The sequence below is a fragment of the Gadus macrocephalus genome, chromosome 3, assembly GCF_031168955.1.
Source record: "Gadus macrocephalus chromosome 3, ASM3116895v1".
Lineage (NCBI taxonomy): Eukaryota > Metazoa > Chordata > Actinopteri > Gadiformes > Gadidae > Gadus > Gadus macrocephalus.
Genome location: NC_082384.1, coordinates 17,812,139 through 17,827,630, shown reverse-complemented (window position 1 = coordinate 17,827,630; position 15,492 = coordinate 17,812,139). Strand labels below are relative to the sequence as shown.

The window sequence follows — 15,492 nt, the reverse complement described above, 5'->3', positions numbered from 1 at the left end:
ACTTTCATCTATAACATTATTGGTGTTTTATCAGCTTAATCAGCTGAAATGCTAATATTTGAGCATACTGTTTTTGTGTTCAACCATCTGGTAGATGATTGTATTTTGTCGTCAATGTTGGGTTTGTAACACATTATTTGGGAACTGTTAAAAGGCAGAGGAGTCCTGTTAATGAAAAATAATGCCATCCCTTGGACATTTATTGGCCAATCAGGATCGACTATCCAACAATACTGTTGGACGAAGGGGAAGTTAATCTGTTGGCAGTGGGAGGACATCGGACACAGTTCCCGCTCGACTGGAAGAAAAGGGAGGCATTTAAAGAGCAGAGAAAGGCAGTCTGTATGACCAGTATGGCCCCAGATGGCACTGGGCTGGCCGGCAGGAACAACCAATTACTGCAGCGCTCGCTATGGTTACCCACCAGAGAAGCCGCAAAAATGCTAACTCTGACACTGAGCATCTGTGTGTGTTGTCTTCCCGGCAACTTTTAATTTACCAAATTCTTTCTCTCGCTTCTACTGCCCCGCCTGATGGTTTTGTCTTGACACTTTTCAGAACCCTGTTTTAGAAACTGCTCCTTAGGAATTGGTTAAGCAATTTTAGGAGTCAACATAGAGGTCACTCACACGCACCCGCACACATCATACACCCACTTGGGGCACGCACACACACACACACACACACACACACACACACACACACACACACACACACACACACACACACACACACACACACACACACACACACACACACACACACACACACACACACACACACACACAAACACACACAAACACACACAGGCAGGCAGAATGACCAGAATGCACAGCGGAATGAGCCGCATACAATACCATTGTAGCAATGACCATGCATGGACTGCTAATCACAACAAGCCCACAAAAGGAGTGGGAAGGAAGGAACAAGGGGGGGGATATAGTACATGAAGAGAGGGGAAGTCACCGAGAGGGCAAAGTGCAGAGGAAAAGGCTTTTTAATGTGCCGGTCCAAAGCTGTTGACAGTGAAACATAATCCCTTTCTCCTGGGTCTGCTCACATATCAGAGGAAGTGGGAAAACTGTGTCTAATGACCCAAACGCCCAGACACTCCACATTCCTGCTCAAGCGTCCACACAGCACCTACGCCCACCTGCTCCACCTTAGATGAGTCCATTAAGCCTTTATGTTTAAATTGAGTCCATCATCTACCACACACCCCATTAAGAGGAGTAGATTACTAACCTCAACTACCAACTACCCCCCCCATCAGAAGGAGTGTATGTGGGCCTCATCTACCAACCCGTCCCCCACCCAGAGCAGTGTATGTTGGGCCTCACCTACCACCCCCTCCTCCACCCAGAGCAGTGTATGTTGGGCCTCACCTACCACCCCGTCCCCCACCCAGAGCAGTGTATGTTGGGCCTCACCTACCACCCCGTCCCCCACCCAGAGCAGTGTATGTTGGGCCTCACCTACCACCCCGTCCCCCACCCAGAGCAGTGTATGTTGGGCCTCACCTACCACCCCGTCCCCCACCCAGAGCAGTGTATGTTGGGCCTCACCTACCACCCCGTCCCCCACCCAGAGCAGTGTATGTTGGGCCTCACCGACCACCCCCTCCTCCACCCAGAGCAGTGTATGTTGGGCCTCACCGACCACCCCCTCCTCCACCCAGAGCAGTGTATGTTGGGCCTCACCGTGCGTATGGCGATGGGGATGCCCGTCTCGTCCACGGGGCCGATGCCCTCGTAGTGGGGGGCCTTGATGAGGGACACCTTCCTCTCCTCCTCAGAGAAGCGGGCAATGGGCAGCGTGCTGTAGAGCCCGCTGGAGTGGCCCGACGTCACCGTCTCCCGGGTGTAACACTCGCTGCCCTCTGTGGCACCGCACACACGCACACGCACAGACACACACACACACACACGCGTGTGAGACTAAAATGTGCATGAACGCAGGGCCACACAACAACGTTTTCTAGTTAAGAGTGTGTAGCCCTGTGTGAATACGTATAATCTCTGATTGGATGTGTTTTTTAGTTTTTTCTCTCGAGATATGAAGTTAAATGATAGGCCTAGTGTCTCACTCCTGTGTTAGGATCGAACCACATGCTGTCAGAGTAACGAGAAACCTATATGAAGCTGTATTAATTTGCATTCCCATTGTTTTCTCCACAACTGTAATGCTTAGCCATTAGATAAGAGGACTTAAATAGTAATTTGTGTTATGTCCATGCAGTTAGTAGTTTGCTCAATAAATACTGTGTTTGGAGTCCAACACAGTCCAATATTGTCAGATTGTGTACAATCGTACGCAATATTACCCTGCTGTTGCACATGGTGTTGTGGATAACAGATACTGGTAACCAACCATCACAATCCCAGTAGGGTGTGGTCAGCCTGAACAAAGCCAAAATACCAACAATGAGGACGTTGAGTGTGTGTGTTGGTGCGTGCCTTCACCTGAACTCCTGCTCTGCCTGTGGAGCCCCATGTGGAGGGAGGCTGGGGGAGGAGGGTAGGCAGGGGGGGAGAGGGGCCTCTGGGGGGGGCCTGTGCTTCCATTCATGGCCTGAGAGAGGACCTGGCCCTGGGGGGGTCACGAGAACCGTCACAGACAATCAGGTGTATTGTAGGGATAGGCAGGTTTAGGGTTACATTAACTGTACAGCTGATCATGTGATAGGAAAAAGATCCAGGTCCTTTAGAGTTTGTTATATTAAAAACATAGGGAAAGGAAATCAAAGTTAATAGGTTAGAGATGGAACAGTAGAGAAGAAATACAAACACGGTCAGGAGAAGTGATATCGTGTGTCATTAGAAGGTGGAGAAAGTAATGCTGAATCTGGAAACATTGAACATGAGATGAGTACAGTGTGATGTCAGGTTAAGGGGAGGGAGAAAGTGAAAGACGGACCGTAGACTCCGACACAAAAGTAGAAACCAGCGTCAGCATCACCCAGACAGCAATTAGGAGAATCACAAAACATCTCGTTAAAGTGAGATGTGTTTTGGTTTGTGTAGGGGATGAACGTCTTCCCAGGGTAAATAACTACACTCAGCCAAGTGAGTTGGGTATCGTTAACAGTATAATCAAACAACAGAGAACACAAGAGGCAGACAAAAGATTTCCCATTTTAAAAGACAAAGAAGATGAGAGGGGGAATTTCAAAAGGGAAACGTAATAGTCCATTATGCCGACAATAGGAGGGAACAAAGACATTGTGATGCATATTTTGTTGACAAGGGTCCTCAGCGGCATGAAGCTGCAAGTAGGTTAGAGCTGACAGTTAGTGTAGGGTAAACAACCGGTAGAGGCACCACCTTTTGGGAAGGGAGTAGGCTGGGGGAGCGGGTGTCGTTGGCAGTTAGTTCAGGGTAAACAACCAGTAGTGACACCACTTTTCGGGAAGGGAGTAGGGTGTGGGAGCGGTAGAGGGTGACGAGTTCTAACCACGAAGCAGGAGGGTAACGGCGGCGATTTTGGGCAGGCGGTCAGGGGGTTGGTGGTGGTGGTGACGTGGGTTACAGCAGGGGTCATAATTACATTAGCCACAGCGGGAACCACAGTACAGGCGGCGGTGGCGGTTAGCGTGTCGTCCGTGGCGACGGAGGCGGCGGCGGAGCTGGTGGTGGAGGTCATGTAGGCAGACAGGTGGCTGAGGGTGGAGGAGGAGGGTGTAGGGGAGACGCTGGGGCTGTCCAGGCCACAGATCTGCAGCTCCTCCAACAGTCCCGCCGTGGACGTGGACGAGTACTGGCTGAGGGCCGACACCGTCACCGGAGAGACTGACGGGGACGGGAAGCGGCCACGACCACCATCGCCACCGGTGCCACCACCGGCGCCTCCGACACCCGCTCCTCCAATGCTAACGGCGGCGGTAGGAGCTAGCGTGGTGTAGGAGAGGAGGGGGGTGGTGCTGCCAGCCCGGGATGGTGTGTACGGCATGGGGGAGAGGGCTATGGGGAAGAGCAGGCCCGACTGGTAGTGGAGGGAGTCTGAGCTGTGGCTGTGGCGGTGGTAAGGGGGGCGCCATGCCGCAGGAAGGTCAGGGGGGTACAGGCCCTGGTTGTGGGGAGGGAGAGGGGTCAGGGTGGGGTTTGGGGGGTGGGAGGGAAATGGACAGTGTGTTCAGTGATCTTTCTGGCCATACAATAGAGATTGATGGGAGGTACCCGGGTGAGGTTGGACAGAAGCTACACCCTGTTGTGGGAGTAAATAAAGCATCATGGTCTTTATTATTGATGTTTAAAGCCCCCTCGTGTGCTCCGTCCAAACCTATACACAAAATGCTCATCTCCGGGAACAGAAAAGCATCGATTAGTGTCAAACTAATAACTAGTGCATCGATTAGTAACCAGTGCATCGATGTGTGCAAAGTGTTAAAAGAAACACTTTTACCTCACCAGATCTCACACACACACACATCCACACATCTTCAGTTAGTTTGGATAAAGTGGTTGAGTACACACAAATACACACATCGACAAGCAGCACAGCCGTAAGAATGTACAGTTTCCTATTTGGATTTGGGGTTCAGGAGCTCGGTTCTGTACCAACAGTTTGGCCGGCGAGGGCCGCGGAGGAACGGCCGGGGCGCAGTCCCTGCTTTCAGCCGCCCGGCCCGGAGGAGGACCCAGCGGCGGGGTCGGAACCGACGCCCGACCTGACCCCTTGGACCCCACCTGGGGTCCCGAGGTGGCCTTGGGGGTCCCGCGGAGCGGACGGGACGGCGAAGCCCTCTGCGTCGCGGCTTGGGGTTGGATGCTGGAATCTCTACGGGGGGGCGGTGGTGGAGGGGATGCGGAGGAAGGGGAAGCCAGGCTCTGGGGTTTGGGGGGCTGAGGGTGGGGTTCGGGGTGGTGGAGGTGAGCTGGAGGGTCAGGGATGGTGACGGGGGTCAGCTTGAGGGAAGACACCTTTCGCTCTTGAGCCTGGGCGTTAGCTGTGGCGGTGGTGCTACTGCCCATATCGTTTGAGACACATCCTAAGCCTTGATTAGCCTGTGGGGGGACATCTGGAGTGAAAGAGGTGGAGGTTGTTCTGCAAGACTCGGAGAAGGAGTGAGAAGATTGGCTCAGCAAGGTGTAGGACTCTTTCCATGCCTCACCCTCATTATGATATGGTGCAAAGGTATGGGGATTCAAACTAGCATCCAGGGCCTGCAGGGAGCTGTACGTGGGGGGGTTAGTGCCGGTGGGGGACAGGAGGAAACTGTCCCTCCTGGGGGGCGGGAACGGCATCGCGGTGGAGGCCTGGTTTGTCAATGAGGAACATGCAATTGAAAAGTTCAAAACAAAGCGCACCGTTATGAAGAAATTATTTTGGTTTCCTTTAGGTTACATAGGAGTACAGTTTATTCCCTGTGCAAAAAAGTTTGTTCAAAGGAATTTTGGAAGCCACAAATGCTCATAAACAGTACAAGTTAACATGCACCACAAAAACGAATATTTTCATTAGCCTTTCAACAGTCAGTTAGAAAGCAAACACTTTTATAAATAATAAACAGCATGGCATAATGACGGAGACCGGGGGGAAAAAATGGCAATTGCAAGGACAAAACAGGAAAATGATTCATTCTAAACTCACACAGTACAAGTTAATTATAAACAGTTCGAGTTTATCACATAATCTGTCAACAATGTATGATGATTATAAGAGTTAAAGAAGCATGAACATCAAAGCAATGAAGATAGGTTTCCTGAAAGACCGAATAAGTGCATGAGAGAGAGAGACAGAGATTGAGACAGAGAGATAACGAGACAGAGACAGAGAAAGAGAGACTGAGTTAGAGAGAGAGAACGATAGTGCGAGACAAAGAAACATGGATTAACTGGAAGTTTAGTGAAGAGATTAGTAGAGAAGAGAAGAGGGGCACATCCTTAATAGGGATGGGCAACGATCGTCGAATAGTCGCAGTCACGTAGAAAATCGAATAATGAATGTGACTATCGTTATTTATTACACGGCTCTTCTCAATGCTGTTGAAAGCTCCGTTCACTTGCATGGGCCTTCACAACTTCCAGTGGTGAATAATTTTTGGATAATTCACCGTTGCTAAGCATATAATGACTGCTGTCAAGGAAAGTCGATTTTTTTTTTTCTGTCGTATCACTCGTATCACGTCACTTATCAACCCCAGCGTCCTCGGTTGCTAAGCGACGTTTCTATGCTGATCAACACTACGGATGCTGGTAACAAATAAATTGTAAAAAGACACACCGTGTGGAGTAATATTTTGGGCCAGAGTTTCCATATGCTTAAGACGTGTTTAGTTCACCGTCATGCAGGCTGTGTTCAGTAAAATAAATAGTGATCTGTTTTCGGCGCATGTAGGCCTATCTGCCTAGGCCCACATTTAAATAATTTTAATGTTGAATGTTGATGGCGCAGGTGTTGAAATGAAAAGATTGATTTCTTACAAATCCTAAAAGCCACTCCCTGCCATTGTGTGTGTGTGTATACGAGGTGCGTGTGTGCGTGCATGCGGGGTTCTTGATTTACAGATTTTTGAATATTATGCAAATACTTCTCAGCAAATATTGAATAGTATTTATGCCTGAAATGCACATCCCCAATTAATACCAGTATAAATTCGATTTTTCACGGTTAAAGTTATGATTTTTGCGTTTAAGATATTAAGTGATTTCTTGCCGATGATCCATTGCTGCCTTAGTGAATGTCGGCACACATCGAATAATCGATTAGTCGTTCATACCACCCACGGATTATTCGACCATGAACATTTTGAGTTATTCACATCCCTAATCCTTAACCTATGAGAGGGTGAAGAATGAGCCAGAAATGAGAGAGAAGAAAGAAGGAGAAACAAGAAGAGATGACTTGAGAGGAGAAAAGTATAGCAGATAAAAGAAGAGAGGCACCACCTTTACCTATGAGAGGGTGGAGAAAGGAGAAATAAGAGAAGACTTGGGAAGTGAAAAGCAGAGAAGATAAGAGGGGCACCTCCTTTACCTGTGAGAGTGTCTTCTTGTCCTGCAGGTTGGGCCTCACACTACGGAAGCCTTTAGCCGCCAGCGAGGAGCTATTGGCGTCTCCGTTCCTGAAGCCGTCAATGGCACTCTGCGACCGCCATGCATCTGGACACACACAGCAGTCTTCGATGATACACACGACACGGCGCAGGTTTCTCATTCACAATGGGATTGGACCGCAGTAAACACGCAGTGAAAATAGAATAGAGTGGTAACGGTGTACATTGTGGTGGTTGGGTTGGTAGAGGGTTAATTACCTGAATCTGGTGAGTTAGATTCACAACCTTGGGGTAGAAATGATAAAAGGAAAACTTCAGAATGATCAATGCACAGGTTCATCCAAATCAAGGTTCCTGCACATTTTCCGTATCTTTCGTATGTATTACAGGTCTTTCCCAGAACTATTCTTTCCAGACATAATAAAGAACACTTTAGAAAAAATCTCTGTATTTCTAATTAACATTTCATCAATGCTCATACTATGTCAGACTTGGAGAGAAAGAAAGTGTTTGCAAAAAGCTGAATGATTTACAACAAACTCTTAAACCTATAAAATTAAACATTTCAATGTCTATTTATTGCCACTTGGTGCACAGGGACATCTAGATGCATAAACATCCAGCCACGTTCAGCCACCTACTCTACAGAGAAGTAGAGTGATAAGTGCAAGTCATAAGTAAGCCCTAAGATAAGTATTCCGAAGATTGAGGGTAGCCCCTTCGTTAAGGGGTTTATGAGGGGAGTGGGGTTTGAAGACAGATACAGGGACTACTTCAGTGGAAAGCCCTGAGATAACCTTTGCTAAGCCTGAAAGCTATACCAGCTTACAGACTCTAATGCTCTGTGTATATGGTTTCCTAATGGTTTAATGGTTTTAATGGTTTGGCTCACAACAGCCTTTGGATACATCGATGGAAAGGAGGAAGAGTAAAGCAGGTAAGAGCTTGAAATGTATCAATGAAAAATGACTCATGCTCTTTATATGAATACCGGCAGAAATAAGATCAAAAACATGGTTTAACTTCAACTTTTTAATTAGTTTAGTATACGGGTCCCTTTAGCAGTGAAAACTCATATTTATAGTTCCCCCTTTTGGCAAACGCGAATATTTACTTGACATTCACTTTGGTACAGCTACAATGTCAACAACCGATTAGATCCAGTGGGTATAAAACCTCCTATTTATTATAACGGAGAAAGAAACTTTTTCCACCGCTGAAAGTCAATCGTTTCCAAAACAGTCAGAGCTGGTCATCACGGCACTAAGCCAACATTCAACTAAATTCTTATTTTAACCATCCCACATGTATGCAATGCACTGCAATTATTCATACAGACGTACTACGCACTATAATATTCATTTGATTACATTGGAGATCTGCCTCGAAGAGTCAAGAGTTAAGTACATTTCTTCATGCATCCAACAAAGTCAATACTCATGTGTGATGATGCATGAGGAAATGAACCACAATATGCTTAAAGCACGATTGAGGGACCAACGTCAGGGGGGGTTTGCTGAGAGAGGCCGTCAGTAGGTGGACCATGATGCACTGGGGCAAGGTAGAATAACAAATAAGAAGTAGAGTATCTACTACAATATTAATGCGCAAAACCACATATTGAGGAAGATAGGAGAACCAAGTGAAATGCTGTTCTCTCCGACTTACCTCATGGTTCGACCACTAGCGCTATTCTCAACGTTTAACCTAGTTTTTTGGGTCATGACGTCAGTGAGTGTCAGTACCTGTGGCGAGATTGGGAGAGCTCTGGACCCTCTTCATAGGGCTGAGAGTGAGTGACATGGCGGTGCGGCGTGTGCATGATCCTCCGCTATCTGGGAGAAGCAGGCGTGCACATGCATGTAAGAGCGCACACACGCACGTGGGCACACACACACATACGTACAAGCCCGCACACACACACACACACAAAATACACGCAAAAAAGAAAGACGCAAAGCACATGCATTACAACTCTGAAATTGTTGCATTGGGGGATGAGAGTTTTAGATGAATTGAAATGTTGTGGATAAGAATGAATAGAAGGCAAACTATGTTATCTTTGTTTTGTCTAGTATGTGTAAAATATATGTAAAATTACGCAAAATTGAAATCATTATTAATTATTATATACAGTCTACTTTCGTTATGCCAACAATAGAGCTTCATTGGTCACACTGTTCTTTATCTGCTTTTCAATGTTCTAGCGGGATACTCTTCTAGACATTCTTAATCCATTGGTATCATTTGAAGTGTGAGACGTCTACGGTTGGATGCAATTTAGTTAGGCTATTGTTTATGAGTATATTGGGCAGAAATATTAGCCTAAATTTGGCTACAGAGAAGAGTGCCGCTTCCTGACCTTCCATTCAGAGCAGATCTAGAATTGTTTCTTAATTTGATGCTATGACATTTGACCCACATTCTTTTCTTATTTAAAAGAAAATGCCTTCAACCATTAATAGCTTAGGAATGTGAAACACTGTACCACTAACAGACAAAAGACTATTAGCTTTGGGAAATGAGTGTTAAATAGCTTGAAACACGAGATTATCTTCCTTGATTGTGTCGCTGACAATGTGCTGTTTTCAGAGCTATAAAACTACCATGCCGTCCCAAAGTGCCTCAAGGCTTTTGTTAAGAGAAACATGAGGGAAAGTAGAGGCATGGCACATTGCAATAGGCCTATTGTATCGCTGTGCCTTGTCAACACATCCTTTTGTATGTTTTTAGATTGCAGGATTATCTGAATACTTGGCCACGTTGGCATGTTGACCTGCATTGCAATGCAGTTGCCATCTGTTATTCCATTTATTTCCTTCAACAACAATGATATTGTAACAATCTTGATCGTTATCCGTCAGCCAACAACATGACATATTTCCAGCGGTAGTGTACTTTAACCTGAAGTTTATAGCCGAGCGCGTGGGGGAGCTGTAAGTTGAGGTTCAAAGCCTGCAACCACATTAAGCAAGGTTATTATTGGCGACTTGACAGTGGTGTGAACATAAAAGCTGCGACCTGTCAACATGAGCCTTAATATGCACTCCTGTTTGGGCTGACCGCCAAGCGAGGCCAAGGACAGATGGGGAAACACACCTTCATCAACTGAATTCTAAGTTGTTGAAATCTAGAGTGACAACCACAATAGGGTTTTTACAGCGATGATATGGTTCTTCAGTCACTTACTTTGTTTTAGTGGTTAATTTTGTGTTAAAGTGTCTTTATGTGCCAGAAAAATGTGACACAAGAGTTTGGATTAGAGTTATTGATGAAAGAGAGTTATAGCCATAGTGGTTTGCAGCACAGCGGGTGTATTCGAAAGGAAACAAACATGATTGCACCGGTAAATTGGGCAAATGACGGAAGGGGGAATGTTGTAAAACTTTCCTATCAAACAAAGCCATGGACCCACAGCCGTGCGCGCGTGCGAGTGCGTGTGCGTGTTATACCTGTATTCATTGTGAGGGACACTTCTTGCAGATTCAAAGTAGATGGACACACTTTTCTGTGGAAGAGAATAAACAATAAATCGTTATGCAAACTCAATTAATCAACAAGTCAATAAAACTATCAGTGTTCAGTAGTCTGATCATTGCCAAGCGGAGACTATGAGATAAGAATAATGATAAGGGACCAGAACTAACGCAAGCGGTATTCAGCAGCATATCGCTGGTTAAGAAGACATCATCGTTTGAATGTGACACGATCAAGCAAAGAGAACCATCCAATGTTATTACGGTCTCTGCTTTCCCTGCGAGGAAATGGCACATAATGGAGCCTGCAGGGCTCCACGCGTCCACATAACTTCAACCAGATAGCGTGGTCTGTCGGCTGCATCGGTGATATATGCAACCGCTTCTTGGAACTGTTGCGCTGGAGGGTGGGTATGATTGATATAGATGATATGGAATCTTCTGAAGGTAACACACAAACACATACACACACGCACACACAAACACACACACGCCACACGCACACTTCACATGTTCACACATGTGCAATTTGGGTCATGCAGGGACTTAATGCGCACGGCAGGGTCGTAGTGCTGTAGCGGCTGTGGTTGCTCATGCATGTCTGGTATGGAAATAACTGCAGCAAATGTTGAACCTTGCTGCTTCACATGCAGGGCCACCTGCTGCTGCCATGAGCTGGCGGGAAGAGCAGGGGATTCGGACGGGACGATGAGGATGTGCACACTGCTTGGCGGTTTAGTCGTCATTCGCATAACGCTGTCAGCATTATGTGATTGGCCTATCCGTCATCATTAAGGTGTGAATGTAATTCAAACATATGTTGCTGTTACGAGGGCAGATTTCTTTTTTTAAATGCTCATCAAAAATGAATTGTTAGCCTTCAACCACTTTTATTTCATTTATTCATATTTGTCGGCCTCATCAAACCAGACAATCAAACATACCAAAGTAGTTAGGTACGTTGACCAAATGGGCATGCATGAAATGTACGGGGTAGTGAATGTTTATTGCAGTAGTTGGAGTATATCCATTTACAAGCAGAAGCTTAAATACCTAATCTAATATCCAATGTTATGCTTGAATAACATTTTGTGATGCTCTCAGTATTGCACTAATGTCTCAGTCGTGTCTGTATTTGTGTAATTAAAGTCTACAAAGGCATGGTGCACCCAAAGGCCTCGTGCACACAAAGGCCTCCTCCTTATTGTGTGCAAGGAAGTTCAACAAATGCCCTGCTTTTGTCAGCGTATTAAAAAATAAGTCTACGAGTGTGTCAACAGCAATTCTTCACCGGAGACAGCTGCAAACCTCAGAGTAGATTTCCTCTGGGTGCCCTGCTAATTGCTATCAATTACCAAGGCTTACCACGGCTAAGCTAAACATAAACCTCTTTAACAATAAGTGCAACGAAAATGCCTTTCCTACACGCACAAGGGGCGGCTGCCACCAGATGAATGGCATTTCATGGCGGTGTGGTTCAACATGCTTACAAGACTACTTGTATGATTAGAATGGAATTCTTTCCTGGGGGGCCGGGCCAAAGCAAATGACACAAATGATTGATTTTAATAATTTCCAAGGAAAAAACCCAAATGATGGATTTCAATGAGCCGTGTAGTACAAGCTGATATTTCAGTGAACCTGAAGGGCTGCTGATGTAAGGCTGGTAGAGGGCTGAGGATACAAGGCACCTAAATCAGTTTTGAATGACGGATCGATTGATCGATCGAAAGTCAGGCCTAGGGGAAGGAAGCAGGTCTGTAGCCGTTTGGACAGTGAAACACGTAGGAAAGATGTAAGAATCACATCTCTAGCTGTTTAGAAGATCGTTGTTGTCAGGACCAAAACCAAATGGAAGTCGTGTTTAAAGACGTAGGAAGCACGTCTATAGCAGTTTAAACTATAGTTGTCAGGACCAAAATACAATTTGAAGTCAGGTATATGGCGCAGGAAACACGTCTGTAGCAGTGCAGACGACACTTGAAGTCAGGACCAAAATAAAATGGAAGTCGTGTTTTAAGACGTAGGAAACAAGTCTGTAGCCCTTTAGACGACACTTGAAGTCAGGACCAAAATAAAATGGAAGCCCGGGTTTTAAGACGGATTGCTTCCTAGCCTTTCAAAACACAGCGCAACACCACCCCGGGCCTTCCCCGCCGGTAGCTCTCTGTGCCCTGTGTGGCTCAAAGCCATAATGTGGACCTAGATAGAAGTCAATCGCAGACCGAGATGCGAGACCTTGTGACATCTATCTTTCTAGTGTATCCCGAGCGAGCAGCAATACGTCATTCTAAGCCCGCTGTGAAGACTGTCATGACACATAGCTCACACAAGCGGTCGGAAATAGGCGTGGATTATGCAATGAGCAACATTTCAGGTGCTCGATTTAGCACTACCGCGGCTCTTTAAAATGCATGCAATAATATAGCATATCAGACATACAGTAGCGCTGTGTTTCGTAGTTCGGACACATGGTTAATATGTTGACATTAGTGAATAAATCCCAGCCTCATTAAACTTTATGTTGCTGAGGAAATAGTTCAAGACCACTTGAAAAGTTCAGTCTAACAAAGATATTTCAGAGCCTGAAGTCTCTGCATATATCCACATACACCTTTGTAACACACACCGGCGCACACTCGCAGACAGACACACACACACACACACACACACACACACACACACACACACACACACACACACACACACACACACACACACACACACACACACACACACACACACACACACACACACACACACACACACACACACAGAGGAGGGTAAATTATAGTCCCGGCGTCGCAGCCTGTCGCCGACCAAATGATGAGCAGATTATAAACAGGATCGTGTTTCTGGGGGACAGATTAGTGGCGACACAGCAGCTGTGTGCATGGTGTAATGTTATGGCTGCTCACCACCCACAGTCCACAAGTCCCCCCCCGCCCACACACACACACAACTTCTATTTCCTGCTCCTTTCCTGTGTAAAAGTGAATCTACTATCTGAGGTCAGGAATAGGCATTACCTCGCCTGGTATATCTAAATGCATGAGAAATATAGAACCCAAGCTTACGGTTGTTTTTAGATGGCGTCCAGAACTACCCTGTCATAATTGTGATTAAGTTGGTAGAAAACATGACAGCATGTGGTGTTGTGAACCGTCGGCCAGCGGCAACAATCTTTTTTGTTTTAGTTTTTGTTAATCAAACTTACCCATTATAATTAGCTAATAAATGCACCAAAGTATCCTCTCAATATTATGGTAAATAGATAATCCTGATCATTTAGCTTTGATTTGAAGAGTTTAAAACCATTAGTCTACATTTTAGAGAATGCATAAGAATAGCCGAATTATAAAGATATAATAAATCCCAATATGAGGTTGAAGGAACCTGGACAGCCTTTATTTGTAAAATTTGACAGTAATATCTGAATGTCTATGGCTATATCAAAGCAAAATCGAATTCACTATAATTGGATTTTAAAGTTTGGGAATCAAAAGCACAATCAATCAATATTGTGCCTTTATAATCTTTCAAAATGCCTTGCTCGAATACAATCAGAATGCTGTTGTATCATTCATCTAATAAACACAATGTACACATAGTATAAATCCTATGTCATGTAATATAAAAAGCTCAAATTCTAATCCAGACTTGGATCCCATCTGGAGTATATTCCTTCAAGACTGCCATATTGTGGTTAGTAAAAGCATTATGTGATTGCTAGAAAATTGATCTATCGAGGCTGAACCAGACTCTTTCCACGGACCTCAAAACAAACTTTAAGAAGAAGAATTCGACTGTCGCAAACAAAAAAAGAGAAGGAATTTATTTTTCATGAAATTCTGGGGATCCACTGGCACCAGTTTTACGATCTTTTGGGAGGGTAGGTCACTGGAGACCACTGGTTTAGAGTATCCACTAACCAGAATGGGCCACAGCAGTGTGAAGAGGAATGTGGGAGAAGTTCATGGATGAGAGTTGAAACCTGGATGGGCCGGCCACATGGCCCATATTCTCTAGATGATTTATCATACACATATTCTTAAATAAACATATTTAATTACAATATACGCCAGCCGACATTGCCAATATTCTGCTAAAAACTTCTATGCATTAGTGTGTAGACGTTTGAGGATTTTGGCCCAACATGGTTGTTGTCGCCCTCGGTGTGATCTTTAGCAGGCTGCTATCAGAATAGCCGAATAGCATCAGAATCTGCCTAATTCCGAGCTTACTTCAGTTTTCACACTGTTGAACTTTCCAGCTAAATAAAATGTTTATGGCGCATCATTGATTCTGTACAGAACTGTAACAACGATACATCATATTTGTGATAAATTTTGATTGATAAAACTGAAATACTTTCTCTGTAATAGGCCGTCATCGCCAACTCCCATGCTAAAGGAACTGAAACATTTGCCATGTTTAGTGTGTTTTTTAGTCAGTATATTTACTGAGGTCCCGGTGGTTTATCTGCTGGTTGTAATAAAGGCACGGTTTGGTCGTTTAGGAGACGTGCAAGCGTATAATTACTGAATTCAATTTCTGCGAGGTCCACAAAAATACTAGTTGAAGCAATCGCTCTCCAAAGCGTAGAGGCCTGAGAAAGGGACTACAACTGTGATCGCAGAAGGCTTTCAGAAAATCTCTAGTGATTTAAACACCTGGGATGTAGTAGTGTAGTACTGAATGATTCTGAAAAAATAGATACTGTTTGGCTGATTGCCACACAGCAGCCTGCTGTTGGACTGAGTTGACTTAAAGGATTTCCCAAACATAGAAGTGCTCAATGAGAATTATGACCTCGGCAAAAACTAAGCTTGTCGATCTCAACAAGTTTGTATCATCCACCTAAAAAGTGCTTACGCTGCATGCATTTCTTGCATTAGCTGGCTTAATTTAGTTGTGATAGCGGAGCTAACTGGACCACTGAGACTCACTAGGTTCAGCGTACAGAATTAAAACAGTTTTACAGAATTAAAAAATCAAAAGACTGCATTGGTAATCTGCTTT

At 45.1% G+C, this 15,492-nt stretch overlaps 1 protein-coding gene across 3 annotated transcripts in view; it reads right to left on the bottom strand.

Moving 5' to 3' along the window:
• sorbs2a (sorbin and SH3 domain containing 2a) overlaps nucleotides 1-15,492 on the bottom strand; it is a 49,805-nt gene that overhangs the window by 23,304 nt on the left and 11,009 nt on the right. The window contains exons 2-8 of one of the 3 annotated variants that reach the window (XM_060047711.1): nucleotides 10,447-10,502; nucleotides 8,740-8,829; nucleotides 7,253-7,279; nucleotides 6,976-7,100; nucleotides 3,547-4,065; nucleotides 2,463-2,589; nucleotides 1,701-1,879 (exon numbers count right to left, since the gene is read on the bottom strand). In XM_060047711.1, coding sequence (XP_059903694.1) covers nucleotides 1,701-1,879; nucleotides 2,463-2,589; nucleotides 3,547-4,065; nucleotides 6,976-7,100; nucleotides 7,253-7,279; nucleotides 8,740-8,829; nucleotides 10,447-10,502 — 1,123 coding nt within the window. Of the gene's footprint in view, nucleotides 1-1,700; nucleotides 1,880-2,462; nucleotides 2,590-3,546; nucleotides 4,066-4,556; nucleotides 5,256-6,975; nucleotides 7,101-7,252; nucleotides 7,280-8,739; nucleotides 8,830-10,446; nucleotides 10,503-15,492 lie in introns of all 3 variants that reach the window. The other 2 variants (XM_060047713.1, XM_060047712.1) reach the window with 2 other exon arrangements.